The sequence below is a fragment of the Falco naumanni genome, chromosome 8 (genome assembly GCF_017639655.2).
Source record: "Falco naumanni isolate bFalNau1 chromosome 8, bFalNau1.pat, whole genome shotgun sequence".
Lineage (NCBI taxonomy): Eukaryota > Metazoa > Chordata > Aves > Falconiformes > Falconidae > Falco > Falco naumanni.
The window spans coordinates 60847606-60863479 of NC_054061.1; the positions used below are offsets into that span (position 1 = coordinate 60847606).

At 41.0% G+C, this 15874-nt stretch overlaps 2 protein-coding genes across 15 annotated transcripts; both read right to left on the reverse strand.

Moving 5' to 3' along the window:
- Positions 1–833: 833 nt before the first annotated feature.
- On the reverse strand, positions 834–8402 carry OSGEPL1 (O-sialoglycoprotein endopeptidase like 1). Of its 10 annotated transcripts, none has more exons than XR_005829376.1 (8): positions 7746–7942; positions 7358–7594; positions 6314–6701; positions 5145–5349; positions 4913–5061; positions 4268–4398; positions 3926–4002; positions 834–2998 (listed from the first exon to the last, which is right to left on the reverse strand). XR_005829376.1 is itself a non-coding variant. In XM_040604294.1 (8 exons), the coding sequence occupies exons 2-8, from the start codon at positions 7567–7569 to the stop codon at positions 2905–2907; spliced, it is 1251 nt and encodes a 416-aa protein (XP_040460228.1). In that variant the 5' UTR covers positions 7570–7583; positions 8253–8402; the 3' UTR covers positions 834–2904. The 10 variants fall into 10 exon arrangements, 9 of the variants coding, with proteins under 9 accessions (XP_040460228.1, XP_040460218.1, XP_040460217.1 ...); XM_040604294.1 differs by lacking the exons at positions 3926–4002; positions 7746–7942 and adding exons at positions 4049–4120; positions 8253–8402 and having other exon boundaries at positions 7358–7583; XM_040604284.1 differs by lacking the exon at positions 3926–4002 and adding an exon at positions 4049–4120 and having other exon boundaries at positions 7358–7583; positions 7746–7941.
- A 325-nt stretch (positions 8403–8727) lies between these two features.
- On the reverse strand, positions 8728–15851 carry ORMDL1 (ORMDL sphingolipid biosynthesis regulator 1). Of its 5 annotated transcripts, none has more exons than XM_040604300.1 (4): positions 15760–15851; positions 14039–14219; positions 11513–11664; positions 8728–10029 (listed from the first exon to the last, which is right to left on the reverse strand). In XM_040604300.1, exons 2-4 carry the CDS (start codon positions 14210–14212, stop codon positions 9894–9896), a joined length of 462 nt encoding a protein of 153 aa, XP_040460234.1. In that variant the 5' UTR covers positions 14213–14219; positions 15760–15851; the 3' UTR covers positions 8728–9893. The 5 variants fall into 5 exon arrangements, with proteins under 5 accessions (XP_040460234.1, XP_040460230.1, XP_040460231.1 ...); XM_040604296.1 differs by having other exon boundaries at positions 14039–14986; positions 15760–15836; XM_040604297.1 differs by lacking the exon at positions 15760–15851 and adding an exon at positions 15464–15664.
- Between the last annotated feature and the right edge of the window lie 23 nt (positions 15852–15874).

Genomic DNA, 15874 nt, shown 5'->3' on the forward strand with positions numbered 1-15874 from the left:
GTGGTATTATTTCAGGTAAGAAAACTGCTTGTCTTGCTATAGATACATTAAATTCCAAGTAAATGTTTTCAATTGTACCAACTACTCTAAAACTTATTCAGACATATTTCATGAAGGTAGAGTTTCAAGATTAAATTATTTTTAGGTTTAAAATCTTACCAATTGTTTGACTGCTACAGTTATTGAATATGCTTTAAAAACAATGACTCATTAACTGATATGAAATTATTACATTCTATGGATTTTAGTAATGTCCGGAAGGTTAACAAGCCATGAGGACACGGTGTATATATTGTATACATTATAACATGTAGTGGGCTGCAAGGGATCTCCAGAGGACAACTAGTTTATAGCCTTGTTCTGAGTGAATAGTTTGCAAAGCATATTAACAGTTACTTTAACACCTAACATGCAGTGATTGAGGAATCTGTTTCAATAGGTAATGTGTTCCATTACTCCCCTCCCTTAAAGTAGAAAGCTTTTCCTAACAGTTTTTTAAGCTTTTTCTGCAAATTAAGCTAAATACTTTAATCCTTCCTGCAGTGAACACTACCATTGGTTTTACACACATTTTAATAGACTGAGAGTTCTTCAGTGTAGCATCTTCATTGTTGTAGCCTCTTAACTGCAGGAAAAAAAACCCAAACCAACCCTGTATTTGTTGTCTCTTATGTATTATCATAAAGACCAAATGTCTCTCAGCACTATGTTGTTGATTGATACTAGATTTGATTCCATTAGAGTCCTACAAATCTATTTCATTATTCGTAGTTAGTATTTTGTATAGTCTTTAAGTGTACTGGTCTACTGAATTTTATTTTGTTGATTTTTAAAAAAACCAAGATTATCCCATGCCTACCGTAGAAGTAGGCTTTCAGAAGTGTTAGCAGCTGCTTTCAAAATGGCGTAAGCTGCAGTTTCACCACTTCTCTTTGTGCTTTCAATTACAGCCACAAATCAAAAAACCACGTACAGAATGAGACATTGGGGCAAACCTTTCAAGACCTTGTATGCTTTATAATCACAGTTCATCAAAAGGCCATCAATAGCTACTCACCGAGCACAGTGTTTCAACTGTGTAATCTAGTTGATTTGATTTAATGAGATAGGCCAGGAAACTGTCATGACAGCACTTCCAATTCCTTGCTACAAGACATCCCCACTTAAATATTTCAAAAAGTCTTTAATATAATTACCTGGGGCATTGTTTCCATGTACTTGTTCTGGAAGAGCTTTAAGGATTTTTTTTTAATTAAAAAAAATAATTATCTTTGCTGTGCGAACTCTCAAACGCAACTGACATTAAACATGATAGTGATCTGTTAACTGTATTTGTAGTATCATGCAAAAATGTTTTTGTGGTATTAGAATGAAGCTCTCTGGGCCAACCAACAGTAGTTTTGGGAGGCCTGGGATGTGATTGAACCACCGCACCTCCAGTTCATAAGGCTGCATCCCTAATGGGAATTCTGTGTTGGATTTTATCAGCATTTCTTCTATCACAAAACACAGCTATGTAGGGATTTCTTCCTCCTCAGTGTTCAGAACGCTTGGACGCAGGGAGAGACTCTTGAGGAGCAAGACTGACTGGCTTGTTGATCCCCAGGAAGGTACGACCAGCACTAAAAACTGGGATAATTGAGAGATTGCATAATATGGATGTTTTGCTCACTGTTAGTTTCACAAATGCCAGTCTTTCAATCTATGTTGAAACCAGTGAGCCAGGTGTATAAATGTACTGCTGGTTAGGGCCTATAAAATGTGATACTTAAAATTTATTAAATTATAGATTACTTTACCAAGAAGATAAACTACTTAATGATACAGATAAATTACCAAAAGATAAATTACTTGTAATTGAAATCCCATGAGAAGGAGAATCCAGAGGCTACGTTACAAAAAGCAAATACTATGTACTCTTCCAATGCTTTCTGTTCAATGAGGGATATTAACCTTCTTCTGAAAATTAAACACTGGACTAAAAAATAATGCATGTACCTTGTTAATTTGTTACATCTTTCCCTCAGGTTAAAACAAGAAAAACCTCCACATTAAAAACAACAGGCAATTTGTTCATTTATAACTGTGCCACAAACCCCAATTATTTGTTTGTATTTAAATGGAGGCAATTTTAAACATGCATTATGAATGAGAAAACTTACTGAAGAGGTGCTTAATACTTGAAGTATTTATTCCAGTAAACACCACTGCAATGAATAATAATGTAAAAGTGTATTATACTGATTATCAAAAGCAAGGTCAAAGAACCCATTATTCACATCAAACCTCAGAACTTGCATCCTAACATAGTTCACTTACACTGTGATTAGTTTTACTGAGCTGTTTATGAAAAAAGGAGAAAAATTAAAAGTCACTAGCCCTGTAACCCAACATTTTGATTTTGTATAAGTAAGAATAGGGCTTCTCACACCAGCAGCAGAAATATTGGTAGTGGTAAAATTAATTTGTACTGGCACAGCTAAGACAGATCTCCTTGAAAATCTGTGCGCTCTCATGTTCACTTTCTGTACCTTTTCAGTCATGAAAGGTATGAATTTTTTTTAACATGTAGTGTAAATTATAAACCTTATATGAATTATATATTATATTGTTAAATTATAATATTTAAATATGAGTCTTATCAGTTATAAAATATAAACAATGTAGATGTTAATTTCTGAAAATTTATGAGAAAGTGCACTTTTAATTTTTTTTTTTATTGTTTTAGTATCTGCAACTTCTAGATATTGGTGGAACAGTTAACTGGACTCATTTTGGTGATACCACACAGCATTTATCTCTCTGGCAGGTCATTTTCAGCAGTTGTAAACCATGTACTGCCAGTAAATGCAACAACGTTGAAACCGCAACTTAATAGTTGCATTTACTTTACTAAGTTACTTTTTAAGACGCCAGCCACCCTATCTTCTTTTTTAGTTTTGGCACCTTGATGGAATCTTCTTCAACTCTTTTTGAAATATCAATTCCAAGGGGAGCTCTAGAAAACAATAAAATTACGTATTTGTTAAAAATAAACAACGTTGCTGCCATATCACATAATGTGCAGATTCACAGACCTTTTTTTTTTTTACAAGGAGCGTGGGAATCTCAGTATTTTTGCAGATTCCTTGCACTGTAAGGCCATATGACCATAAGATGGTCCATCTGAAGCCACATCTAGAAACATCTTTACACTGAGGAAATGTTCATGTTTGTAGCCATTCTAAACTTAGGAAAGACAGCTGTGATTTCAGAGCCATCGTTTGGGGACATTAGATTCTGATTTTAGCTGATAATTCATTTCGCATTTCTGAGGAATGCACTAGAGACTCACAGGTATCTCTCTCTGTGTTCATCTTCAAGAATGTATAGTCTACAGCAAATAAAACTTAGTATTTTATTCACTGACATGCAAGTTATTCTTGAAGAAGAGTATTTTATCATTTTTCATGTGCAAATTGTAAAACTATTTTTTTTTCCCTAAAGACCTTCCAAGTCTGTTTTCCTGGAAATGGAAAGGGGAAAAAAAATTTCAATTTGAAGGCCATCTGGTACTTCTGAAATACTGGAATTTTGTTTGGCCTTAAGCATAAGATTACTTAGATACATAGAACAAGTCTTACTTAACAAACAAGTCATGAAAAAAAATCAGTATTATCAGATGGTGTGTGTTACATTATTTTTTTTAAATATTATGAATACACAGTCTGACTTGGAGCATTTTGATCCATATCTGGGGTGACGGGGGGGATGTGTGGGGGAGTGTATTACAGCTTAGCTTGCTACATTGTAACAGTGTGTTTTGACCTGTTACAGGGTAGAGTAAGTTCAGTTTCTGAGCCAAAACAAACATCCATGCCAGACACAGTCATTTGCGTTTCACAACTCCATTGAAAAGGAAGCGCTGGTAACTTTCAAAGCTTACATGCACCACAAAGACACTCCTCGTCAGCTTCCACTCTTTTTAGTCTACCCCTCCTTCACTTCCATTGACCCTAGTGCCTAGGTGAACAGAAAAAAAAGACTGCTAAAGAATTCGGTCACTTACTTTGGCTCATAGCGGATGCCATCAGTACAATGGAGAACACCAAGTCCTGCACGTAACCTTTCAATGCCATTCCTAAGCAAGACAGCGATTATGTAAAAACATGTCACAGCTCTCTGAATACGTGTGCATGGGTCAGTCACTGTAAATGGAAGTTCTTGACTCTGACGTCAACTTTTAAAAGACATTCTAGAAACACATGCAAAGAGAAACAACTCTTACCACGCAATCATCACACCGTTATCGGTGCACAGTCTTGGAGGAGGACACAGGAAAGCAAAATCATTTGTATCTGCCAAAGTCTGTAGACCTTTTCGGATGTACTGATTACTTGCAACGCCTCCTGATACAACCTGACAGCAGTTTTAAAAAGAAAAAAGGCATTAACTCAAAAGTACCGATGCATCACACTCCACTAATATCCTATTTAAAAAAAGGTTATCAGATGAAGTTCTGAAGACAGCAATAAATAACACATTTGAAGATTAATACATATCTTTGAAGATGAAAACATAGTAGAAAAGAATACAAGTGAGCTTATTATGCTAAAAGGGATTCCTGAATAAAAGCATGTTATAACTAGAACAGCTGCCAAGTATTGGGGAGCACTAGGTCAAATTATGTGGCCTAAATTCTTACAGAAGGCCAAATTAAATGGTAAGAAAATATGTTTCTAGCTTAAAACCAAACTATGAAAGACTTCATTGTAAATATTTATATGACTATTACTTTAATCCTGGCGTTTTAACAATGTTATACATACTGGCACCTTCCTTGCCCGTCAAGGGAGAAAGTACAATGCGCCTTCATCTTCAAATGATTTTATACAGTCAAATATAAAAAAAGAGGGAAAAAAAGTATACCTACCAAAGTTGCATTGTTTGATGATAATATGCTATTTTTTATGCAGAACAGCATGGCTCGGTACGTCCGCTGGATAATATGAACCGCCACTGCATGCTGTACGGCAGCAGCAATATCCTTAACACAGGACAGGATCTCACCTTCTTGAATACCTATAAAAATGTAAGATCAAATGGGTTTTCCTGACTATAGGTCAGCAAAACCATGGTTTATATCCTACTTCATTTAAAAATACCTTCTTCTTTTTCTTTTTGTATAATGGCTTTATTGACAAGGCTCTGAAGTCCAGCGAAAGAAAAGTCACAGTTACGGTAATGTTGCAGGGGAGGTCTGAACTTGTGCTGTTGCTGGTTCCCAGTTTGAGCTAAGTGCTCTATCGCCTTCCCCCCAGCCATGCCGTGGCACTCTGGGTGCTTTCTTAAAGACAGTCTTCGTGCTACCTACAGAGGGAATAAACAACAGACTCAGAGCAGAGAGCTAAATGAATTCCTCCTGTACCTGCACCACTGCGCTGCAGGCCATGCAGTAAAACTACACACCACAACATCCAATCCAAAGTGAAATGATGAACAAGGCACAATAAAGGCAAGACATACACCAGCTGGGCCTTTTTTTTTCCTGGAGCAATTAGAAATGCAATTCTAGAATTGCATATACATTTGGGTAAACATGTAATTAGATATATATATACATATAACTGAATATGAATAAGATTTGGGGAAACATGAGGATCAATGAATTTTGCAGGAAACTAATTCCCCAATTTTTAATGCTATAGGAGACACACACGGACTGCCATACTGTATTACTAGATAAACAGGAACAAAATTGGTTTCCTCTTTCAACGATCCCCTTTCTGACTCCACTCGCTCCCCCCACTTTTTTTAATTCATACACACAAATACTGTTTACAAACTCTGCTCGTGTTTGAGAACAAAGCTGTAAGTAACTGATTTTACAGATTGCACTCAGTGACCTAGAAAGCTGAGTGCCTCTGAAAACTAAACCAGGCCTTTCAAACTGTACAAGAAAACTAGTATGAAATGGTTTAATATGTATTGTTTTAAACCTGACAGCATCCTTTAAAATATCACTATCAATCTTCTCAGATTCATACAGCTCATTTGTATAACAGGTGTCGATTACACTTCCAGTTTTGGTGATGTTGTCTATTTGCTAAAAATATAATTAGTTTACGTATGTTACAACTGATGCTATGCCAAAATTTTAACAGCCTCCTGTGAAATACCATAGATTTAAGACAAAATAGGAAAAAGAAAGTTAAATAAAGCTCACATTGCCCTGTACTACCATCCCTGCCCTGGCGAGAGCACTACCCTCATGCAGTGTAACTCCAAGAAACCCAAGAAAAAACTAGATTGACTTAATGTAAGGAAATACCACCTTATCCAGCATGTCACCCGGGGCTATATCTATGGACTGTCCAAGCAGAAGGAAATCTGAAACTCCTTGTGCTACTGCCAAGATACAGTGGCCTCCAGAGAGTAAAAGAACCAAGAAGGGAAATTCCACGTGGTGTATCAGTCTGACGGTCAGTGCGTGAGCCTCCATGTGATGAATGGGTATGAACGGCTTCTGGTACTTGTTCACCAGGTTCAGGCTGTACCGCAGCCCCACTTCCAGGCTTAGCGCAAGTCCCGGCTTTACTGTAGTTGCAATAGCTGCGAGTTCAGGTACAGAAACTCCACTGACACCAAGCGCCTCTGTTACTACTCGCTCAATGTTTTCTCTGTGAAGCTGCTGGGCCACCACAGGAATTATTCCACCTGCTCTAGTGAAAACAAAGCATTACAATACATTTGTACTTTGTAACAGAGAGGACGGTGTAAAAACAGATTTCAAACACCTCTTAACTTTGCCTTGTCCTGCCCGTTTTCTTAGTACATTCTCACATTGTTTAGTGTAAAGGGCGTCAATGCACTGAAGAGAGCATAATCATCACTGGGAAGTCAGAAAAGGATGTAACTTGCCCTTTTTTGGCACACGTACCTCTTAAATGTATCTCAACACTGTTCCAAAATGTCTGTAACTTAAAATACACAACCCCTCATCAGCTCATATATGGGAGCAACAGTGATATCACTATTCAGCCACCAATACTTGTGTTTGATTACTTTTCCTTTAAAAACAGTCAAGACATTTGGTGGTTTTAACAGTAATAATGATTTAATCTATAATTCAAGCTAGATAAGTAATCTGGCTCTTTTTGAAAGAAAATACTGGAGGAGACCTGTTAAATGCACAGTATTTCTTTCCTCACCCTTGGTAATACCTCAAGCAGCATGTGTCGTGGCCTGAGGGGCAGCTCTTTATACCTACCCACTTCCCTAGTTTTCTGGAGAAGACTTTTATATGGATGACATTACAAGTAAGAATAAAAACAAAACCGTTATTAAGGCGAGAGCCCCTGGAGAAGTCCATTCTTACTGTACATGGACTTCCTTCTGACAGTGCAGCGCTTCTCCCAGCACGCTGCCGGCATCATCCACCACAGCAGCGCCGGTGTCATCGCAGCTCGTCTCTATTCCCAGAACTAGTCTCCGAAAACGCTGTTTTCCAGAGAGAACAGAGCTGCTTCTCAGCCATGCCGCCCGGCCGTCTCGAACTGATTTCAAAAGGCTTTTGGCAACGCTGTTCATGGTTAAAAATCTCTCTGGAAAAGAACTGTACAGTTTGCTATTACTGGAGGGGAATCAAGCCTGATTTTCTGAAGGGGTGGCATTACTTTTACAGTTATCCATGACCAGGCGTCATATTTAAGGCCCCAAGGAAAGAAAAATAATGTAGGAGTTTGGAGCTGATGTCTTTCTTTTACCTTAGTCATGCTTCAAGATCGTTCTTCACCTAGCTGGAGCTGCTCGCAGTCCTGAGAGGGGGCCACAAGCCACAGAAGCGCGGTGCAGGCCAGACCCTCGCTCCTACCCCCTCTGCTGCTCCTGCCACCCCCCAAAGCCTCCCAGCACCTGTTAAAGCCCCCTGGAATCGCTCCAAGGCCCCCTGGCACCCTCCCCAAACCTCCTGCCACCCCCCAAGTCTCCTGCCACCCCCTAAGGCCTCTCAGCACCTCCTAAGGCCCCCTGGCACCCCCCAAGGCCCCCTGCCTGCCCCCTAAAGCCTCCTGCTACCCCCCCCCCCCCCAAGACTCCTGCCACCCCCCAAGGCCCCCTGGCACCCCCAAAGGCCCCCTGGCACCCCCAAGGCCCCGGCCGCCCTCGGCCCCGCGGCCCGGCCCGCCGGCACTGGGCTCAGGCGGAAGGCCCGCCCCGGCCCCGCCTCCGCGTCCCGGCTGCCCCACCGGGCGCAGCCGCTATCGGCACCGCACCTTTGTGTCGCGATTTGTCGCCGGCAGCCGCCCCTCGCCCTCCCCGGCGCCGTGCCCTACGGCCCTGCCCGCTCGGACACGCCGCTGGGGTCGCACAGAGCCGCCACGGCCTGGCGGGGGTCACCACTGTGCAATTAATTAGCACTTCCTGTATAAATAACAGCAGGAATTAATTACTTCCTCTCGGCAAAAAAAAAAATAAAAATTAAAAAAATTCATAACTCAATACGTTTTTTTAACAGCATCTTTATCGATAAAGTAAATAGCCACAACATCAACTTAGCAAGAAAAGAAGTATGTCACCGTGGGCTTTTATTTTGTTGTTTTTATTATTATTATTATTATTTTTATTATTAATTTTTTCCTGCTCACTGGCTGTCACTGCAACCAAAATGCAAACCAAGTCTTAAACGGTGGCTTCTGTTAAATCTGAACCGGGTTTGGCTGGCAGACATATGGTAAACCTCAAAATTAATCTTTTTTTCCAAGAACTCAGTGCTCAGAGCTATAGATGTACCTCCCTCTAGTTCCAGAGTCGATCATATACAAGATTACTCTGTATTACACAGCACCCCTAAAACACAGCATTCCTCCACATTTCCAAGACATGCAAATTATCTATACCTTTTTTCTGCAAAAGCATACAGTTAGTCCATGTGATGTGCCTACTCACCTACGTCTAGTTCATCTTCTATTCTAATTTACGACCTACACAGAGTTTCTCTTACGTGTTCTGACAGTGTTGCTCTATAACAGAGCTGCTTCTACGACAGCAGCAACCCTTTCCCCCACCATTACAAGACTCCTAACTACTGAAAAACAACCCATCGGTCAAGTGTCAGAGGAAACAGTCAAAAATCCACACCTTAAAAGAAATCTCAATTCTTCAGAATGTCACATCTACATACAGAAAAGTCAGTATCCTGGTAAGCAAAACGAAATAAACACAACAGCAGCGACTTGTAAAAGCGTACATAAACTGAGCTATCAAGTTGATGTAGAAATCCCCTGAGCTGGCAGTTAAGGACTTTCTTCGGTCTTTGTGACAAAATAAAAAAAAAATAAATCACAAGAACAGGTAAGGCATGAAGCATACCTTCAGTTTATGCTACCTGTCACAGTATTTACCGTGAGACAAACTTTTACAATGCAATAACAAGCACAACCACCTACAATCCATACAGCAGAAACTAGCTACTTAATCTAAGACGGTGGCCTCGCCAGCTCTTGGCATCCAGGATCCTGGATTTGTACGTAAAGTTATTGTTTGCATTACTGTTGACTGGGTATTTGTGAAACGCTGCTCTCCATCTCAGATGTTTGCACCTGCCTTGCAAGTCACTTGCGTCAGCCAGGCACAGACACAGTCTTCGTGGGGATTACACTTTAGAGCTGGGCCTGCCCAGTTGTTCATGGAAATCTTTCTAGAGGTTTCCAATTCACATTTAAGTATTTGAAGGCATCTTCTTATAAACCCAGCTTCCATCCCAGACAATGCTGCAGGAAGCAGGAGCTGTATCTCAGGTGTAAAAGCATCTCTCATTGAATACGATTAGATACACGGCACAGCAGACTACTCTCTTCCTTCTCCTGGGGAGCAGCAGTAGCCACATCAGGGGTGCTCTGTGCCAGACCTTCTGCTCAATATTTATTGATGCCAAAGATTCGAACGCCATGCAACTGTGGCAGCTTGGGGATAAGCACGGTCAGAAGAGAGGTTGTGTTGAGGATAAAGTGTGTTGGATCATACTTTGTGTAGAAACTTGCCAGAAAGTACCTGCAAGGCAAAAAGGGAGCAAGCTGAGCTGATGACACCCTTGTCTAAAAAAGAAACAAACAAAGCATAGTTGAAAAAAGTGCTTTAGTCATCAGTGATATTTTACTGGTTAACAACCCATCTATTCCTGTATTAAATATCTCACCTGAGGTTCTAGAACATCTACAGCAAAATTATGGACCAATTCTCTTCTTCCAGTACTTCTCAACGTGCTAAAAAGCAACTCACAGCTAGTATTCTCCTCCAGCACTCCTCCCCGCCCCTCAAGTTGGATTCTCTGACTTCTGCAGCTACAAGCCTGAATTATGATACAGGTTCTAAACAGTGTAAGATCTGTTACCAAAATACTTGCAGTTCTGCTACCCTAGCAAGCTCAGTGGCTAAGCATTTGAATTTTTCAGTGCAAAAATCATTTATGCTGAGCACATCTGTGACTGGTGCGATTTTAAAGTGCTTCCCATCTGACAGATGTTTCCAGCCCATTTTTCTTTTAAGCTAGTCCACAACCTGTTCAACTGCAAAATAAGGAAACATGCCTCAGAAAATCCAATTCACTACAAACTTCTTTATGCTTTGAGCCAATAATTTCATCCTGTTCTTTGCAAACACCAGTCACAGAAATGAGGCTCTTGCATTGTTGGTTTGGGGTTTTTTCCCCAGCAAAACGGAGATGTTTTTCAACTACTTATGCAATATTAGCGTACAAAGAGAACTGTAGCCAAATGTTACGAATCCAAAATTCTCACTGGAAAGCAAGAAGGTATCTTTGAAGACAGAGGACTGTTTTTGAGCATTATATGTATTTTTTCAGTTTCTATCCTCTGCGCACCAACTTTCTGAACACGATGCAGGATCCTCCCTCCCCCCACCATGCAAGTGGACACTTCCTTAGGGAAGAACAGAAAGACTTTCCAGAGCTGGCTATTAAATGCATATCTGATTTCCTTTAGTTACACAACCATACTTTTGTCAACAGAGACAGGTGGTCTAGAATTTCTCATCTATTTGCATAACTAGTGTAAAGAGAAGGCAATCTGTGCAAAGCAAGTGACGCGCAAAATCCTGGACCCCCTTCAGTAAGGACTGCCACGCCCCTCCTAACTCACAAGCTGCAATTGTTTAATAAATGCTGCCACGACTGCAAGGCAATTAGTGTAGCTTGTCAATATTTATGACTTCCCAGTCTCTTGAAGAACTTCAAGAGTTAACAGTTCACAACATTTCTAATCTTTAAAACCTGCCCCATTAATAACTGTTTACGAACTTTGACTTCAGCATGTGAACCAGCGTCAAAAGCTGCAGGAGGAAAGACTGTTGATTATATAGCCTGTAAATATGTACTCCCTACCTCTGTGATGTAAGACCAAACAAGCAAAAAAAGAGACAAAATACTTTCAGAATGTAAATTACAACCCGTTTTGTTGCAGCTTTTGAAATAATGGGTTTATGACTCACTCAATCCAAAATACAGTTTCAAACTCACAGAATTATAGGAGAGATTGTGAAGAATTTTCTTGAAGACGTAAATTGTACTCCATAATCCAGTTGTTCCCAGTGTGTTAGTAGCCTAGCTTTCCCCTGATCAGGTGTTTCAAAAGGAGTTCCCTTTACTGCATGCAAAAACACATACATTCCCTGGGGAAAATAAAAAGTGAATACAGTGGTACTTTTAGCTGTATTTTTTTTTATAATTGTCACATTTTTCAATGCATTGTAAAGAGGGAGTAAATGAATTCTCACCCAGAATTGCTGCTAGCCTGTAATGACAAAGTATCGAAGAGGAAAGAAGAGACAAGAGGTGATTTGCCTGGGATTGTGCTGTCAGTGGCACAGTCAGAATTAAAGCCAAAGTCTATGTGACATCAGTCCACTGCCTTGTCTTCTACATTACGTGGCAAAAATTGTGTGAAATCAACAGAATTTTATCAAGCGCTGTAACAAGTTTAGGGCTGCAGATTTGTATTACCACTTTCCTAACACAGTGTTAATTGAGTTATGAGATAGAGTCTGAGCAAAGCAAAAATCTGTCTACAGATCCTGGCAATATTACAAGAACTTCTGAAAGCTTTCTCAGCTCCCCACCAGTGTCATATACTCAGAAGCTGACGACCAGCAATCTGTTGAATACCATCAGTCCATCTCTTCACTGCTCCTCCTTAACCACACTGGACTTTATCTGTGATTTTTCCTGTTTGATGGGAGCATGCCATGTCTGGTCTGTTCCAAAAGATAAATTTGGACCCACTGATTTCAGATAGGGCAGTCTGCCCTATTCCAGTTTTAATAAACATTTGTTTTCTATCAAAGAGCACGCCAACACCAAGCAAGTGTCTCTATCATAAAATATCAAAGACATCCTTTTCTTTCTTTCAGGCTCTCTCTCATGCACATACAGAAATTGTTATAGAAAGCTTTAAATAGAAAAATCACATTTCTTCCGAATTCTTGTAAAAGAGGTGAAATTTCCGCAAGTCACTTTATGTCTTCTTCCACTTCTTCTTGGAATATCCCCCTAACCAGAGGCCTATTAACCTAAGAGAATGAATTTGCTTGCCTAATTCTTTGATTTGTGATGTTTGCATCATTTCAGTTTTAATAAATTAACCAAAAAGGCACTTTTGGGACAGACCCAATGTTTCCTACATATTCTATTTCACACTGTGATCTGCAGAAAGGACCACCAAAAATGCTTTCAAGGTCAGCTAAGAGTTTTCCATTAGTGGAAATCCAAGATTTTTTTTTTGTTTGTCTAACCATTCAAACATTTGTTTCCAAAAAAGTACCATTTAAATGCTAAAATACCCAAAAGAGCAGTTTATACTCATCTTCTAGTGTTTGAGTAGAAAACTAGTTGCCAGTGCATGTTCTCATCCCTGTTGTCATTATAGCTGCTTGCAATGAATTTGGTAAGGCATTTGGGAAATATTTAGTAATACTTGTCTCTGCCAACATCTTCTGAAGTCAGGCATGTCTGATGCTGTCAAAGATAACCTACAAAATGCTCTAATGACGCTTATAATCCTCCTATTAGTTTTAAATCTATCTACAAAATTAAAAAGCTTAAACAAAACAAAAATTTTTACAGGATTCAAGACAACACTATCCAACCTCAGCCTTTAAAGTGAACTATCATTTTCCTAAATAAGGAAGAAGCTATCTTTTTGTTACGACTCCTTTGCTCTTAGTCTTAGAAAGCTGAGGTAGCAAACCTCAAGTATGAGGTAAACTGCCGGATTACGGCCCTCTCGTCTTCAAGCTTGGCAGGACCAATATACATACTTGCATTACTTTAAATGATTACACCAAAATTATAGTATCCTGGGGAGTGGAGGAAGAAAGATTGTAAAGGTCTTCAGCTTCCAAATCCTTTTGCATACAGAAGTTACCGTGCAAATCGCGACCCACTCAGTGACAAATGGTTTCAGGGCTTGGGTCAAGGTAGTCCAGTCGTTCTCACTGCTTTCAAGTAAGATCTTTCGTATGTCATGTCTAGTGACAAAGTTGTATGCTGAAGTAATTCTGAGCTAAAATCTATCTAGCTTGACCAGAAATCAAAGTGAGAAGAAAAAGAACACAAATGTCTCTGTCCAAATACACAGGCAAAGTGCTGAAATTAAACATTTTGGGATACTAACAGATTTATGTAGAAACATTAGCAGATAATATCCAAGAACTAAAAATGTAAGGTATTTTATGGATTCAACGCAGCTCTCTAATAATATACAAAGCATTGTAAAAGCCTGTTTGCATCATGATTTTACGTTTGCTTAATTAAGTGCCTTTTAGAAGAATAGATAAACTATGTAAGGAGTATTTCACATCTCTTGTATTTAAACCCATAGTGATCATGTAAACAGCAAACTCATTTGTGGATAGGCCAAGCAGAGATGGTATTTTTACTAGCTGGATTTCATTATCCATACAGCCTGGCTATTTTTCTTTTCTCCTGCTACTAAAATTAACAAGTATGAAAAACTTCTAAAATTCTGTTAGGAGAGAGGGTACTTACCAGGTTGTGAATGACATTTGTTAAAGTCCAGGCAACAGAGACACTAAAGAAAGGAATGCTGAGCAAGACAATGTGCAGCATGCCGACTCCCAGCGCATAGGTCAGCCACATTCCACGACTGTTCATCACCCGCGTGTTTGGATTTACCTCGCTGTGGGCAACTCCTACGTTCATTTTTACCCTATAAAACAGATCTGTTTGAAGACTGAGAGTACTGTTACAGGGAACTACTTAACACATTCAATTTTTTTAATTTGGGAAAAGCCTGTTGTAAGTAAGCAGGTCTGGAAGGAGCACACTGCATTAGCCAAGACATACCTCAAGATCGTCAAAGCATGGCTTACAGAGAAGTCAGTACAAGGTGGCTGTGGGGAACTGTTTGTTTAAAAAAAGCCCAAATAAATGAAACCTACAAGCTTGCTACGGAAGGGACATTTGAAAACACAAACAATCAAGCTGTGCTGTTAGAAGCTGAAGTTGCAAACTTGTAAGAAACCAAGCTTTGTAACTTTTGTCCTCTAAATCCTTCTCTCCAACCACAACAGTATCCACAGTTCTTTACCACTTCCCATATCAGACAATTTTCCTCCCGTTTCTGGCTCACGTAATGGCTAGTAAAGAATTCTGCATATACCAACTGTCCAGCCACCTACCACTAGAAAGAATGAACAAGGACTAAATTATAGAACCACAGAACAGAATGATTGAATCATTTAGGTCGGAAAAGACCTTTACAATCGAGTCTGACCGTTAACCTAACACTACCAGGTCCACCACTAAACCTTGTCCCTAAGCGCCACATCCACACCATCTTTTAAATACCTCCAGGGACGGTGAGTCAACCACTTCCCTATGCCTGCTTTGCTTGCGGCAGGGCGCAGATTTCGGGCTTCCCTCCTCTCCCCGTCTGTCAGTTTTCAGACGGAAATTTCCATCTTTCAAACCTGGCTGAAAATAGCGAATAGGTTCAAAAGTGTTAAGTGACAGACATACACGGAGAGACACGGAAGGATTTCACATCCCTGTGTTCCTCAGGAGATAGACGGAACTTACTGGAGGTGACACTCTTGTCCTGTTGTACTAGAATTTGTAACGATGGTTATAAAAGAACATATCTTTGCATACTTCATACTCACGTGATTTCTGAGAATATTTACATTCATTATGGGACTGGGATGGAGACTTTTTAACTCCAGCCTGCCAAAGCACTGTTTAACCAAGCAACACCAGCTTGCTCTTGGTAGGAAGTTTGTTTCTTATACTTGCTCAGCGCTGCAAGGCACTCTAACACCCAAATATTTTGCAATATGAACAGTAGGCTGCCAGCTAGAAATAGATGCCACAAAGCTGAAACCCAAACCGCCGGTTTTAATCCATACTCGTTGCAAAGCGTTTCAAAAGGTGCGTGTGCAGGGCACACCTTACCTGGGGAGGGCGAGGCCAGCCTGCTCTGCCCCTGGGACGCAGCCCCGCTGGCGGGCGAGCACCTAGGTAGGCACACACCCCGGCATCGCCCACCGCCCCCTCCCCGGTTCCCCTCACGTTACTGCCTGGCCCGGCGGGCAGCCCCCTCGCCGCCAGGACACCGCCGGCCGCCCCCCGCAGAACCCGGCCCGCCGGGCCCCGCCGCTCGCCTCAGCGCCGTGCCCAGCGCCCCGCGGCCTGCTCCCCCGCGCCGGCCCCCGGCCCCCCCGCCCTCCGCCTGCCGGGCGCGGCCCCACCTTCCCGGAGCCGCAGCGGCCGCCGAGCAGCAGCAGCGCAGCGCGGGCCGCGGGTAGAGCCCGCCGGCCGCCCGGTGGGCAGGGCTGCGGCGGCGGGGAGCGGAGCGGCGGGGAG

What these genes read in the sequence shown, in the direction of transcription:
- ORMDL1 (XM_040604300.1), bottom strand. Translation starts at nt 14,212, where the DNA reads ATGAACGTAGGAGTTGCCCACAGCGAGGTAAATCCAAACACGCGGGTG. An exon ending in CAAATGTCATTCACAACCTG is followed by an intron (nt 11,665 to 14,038) that starts GTAAGTACCCTC and finishes TATTTTCCCCAG; the next exon opens with GGAATGTATGTGTTTTTGCA. An exon ending in ACAATCTCTCCTATAATTCT is followed by an intron (nt 10,030 to 11,512) that starts GTGAGTTTGAAA and finishes TTTGCCTTGCAG; the next exon opens with GTACTTTCTGGCAAGTTTCT.
- OSGEPL1 (XM_040604294.1), bottom strand. Translation starts at nt 7,569, where the DNA reads ATGAACAGCGTTGCCAAAAGCCTTTTGAAATCAGTTCGAGACGGCCGG. An exon ending in CGGGTGACATGCTGGATAAG is followed by an intron (nt 5,350 to 6,313) that starts GTGGTATTTCCT and finishes TTCCCTCTGTAG; the next exon opens with GTAGCACGAAGACTGTCTTT. An exon ending in GGCATCCGCTATGAGCCAAA is followed by an intron (nt 2,999 to 4,048) that starts GTAAGTGACCGA and finishes ATTGTTTTCTAG; the next exon opens with AGCTCCCCTTGGAATTGATA.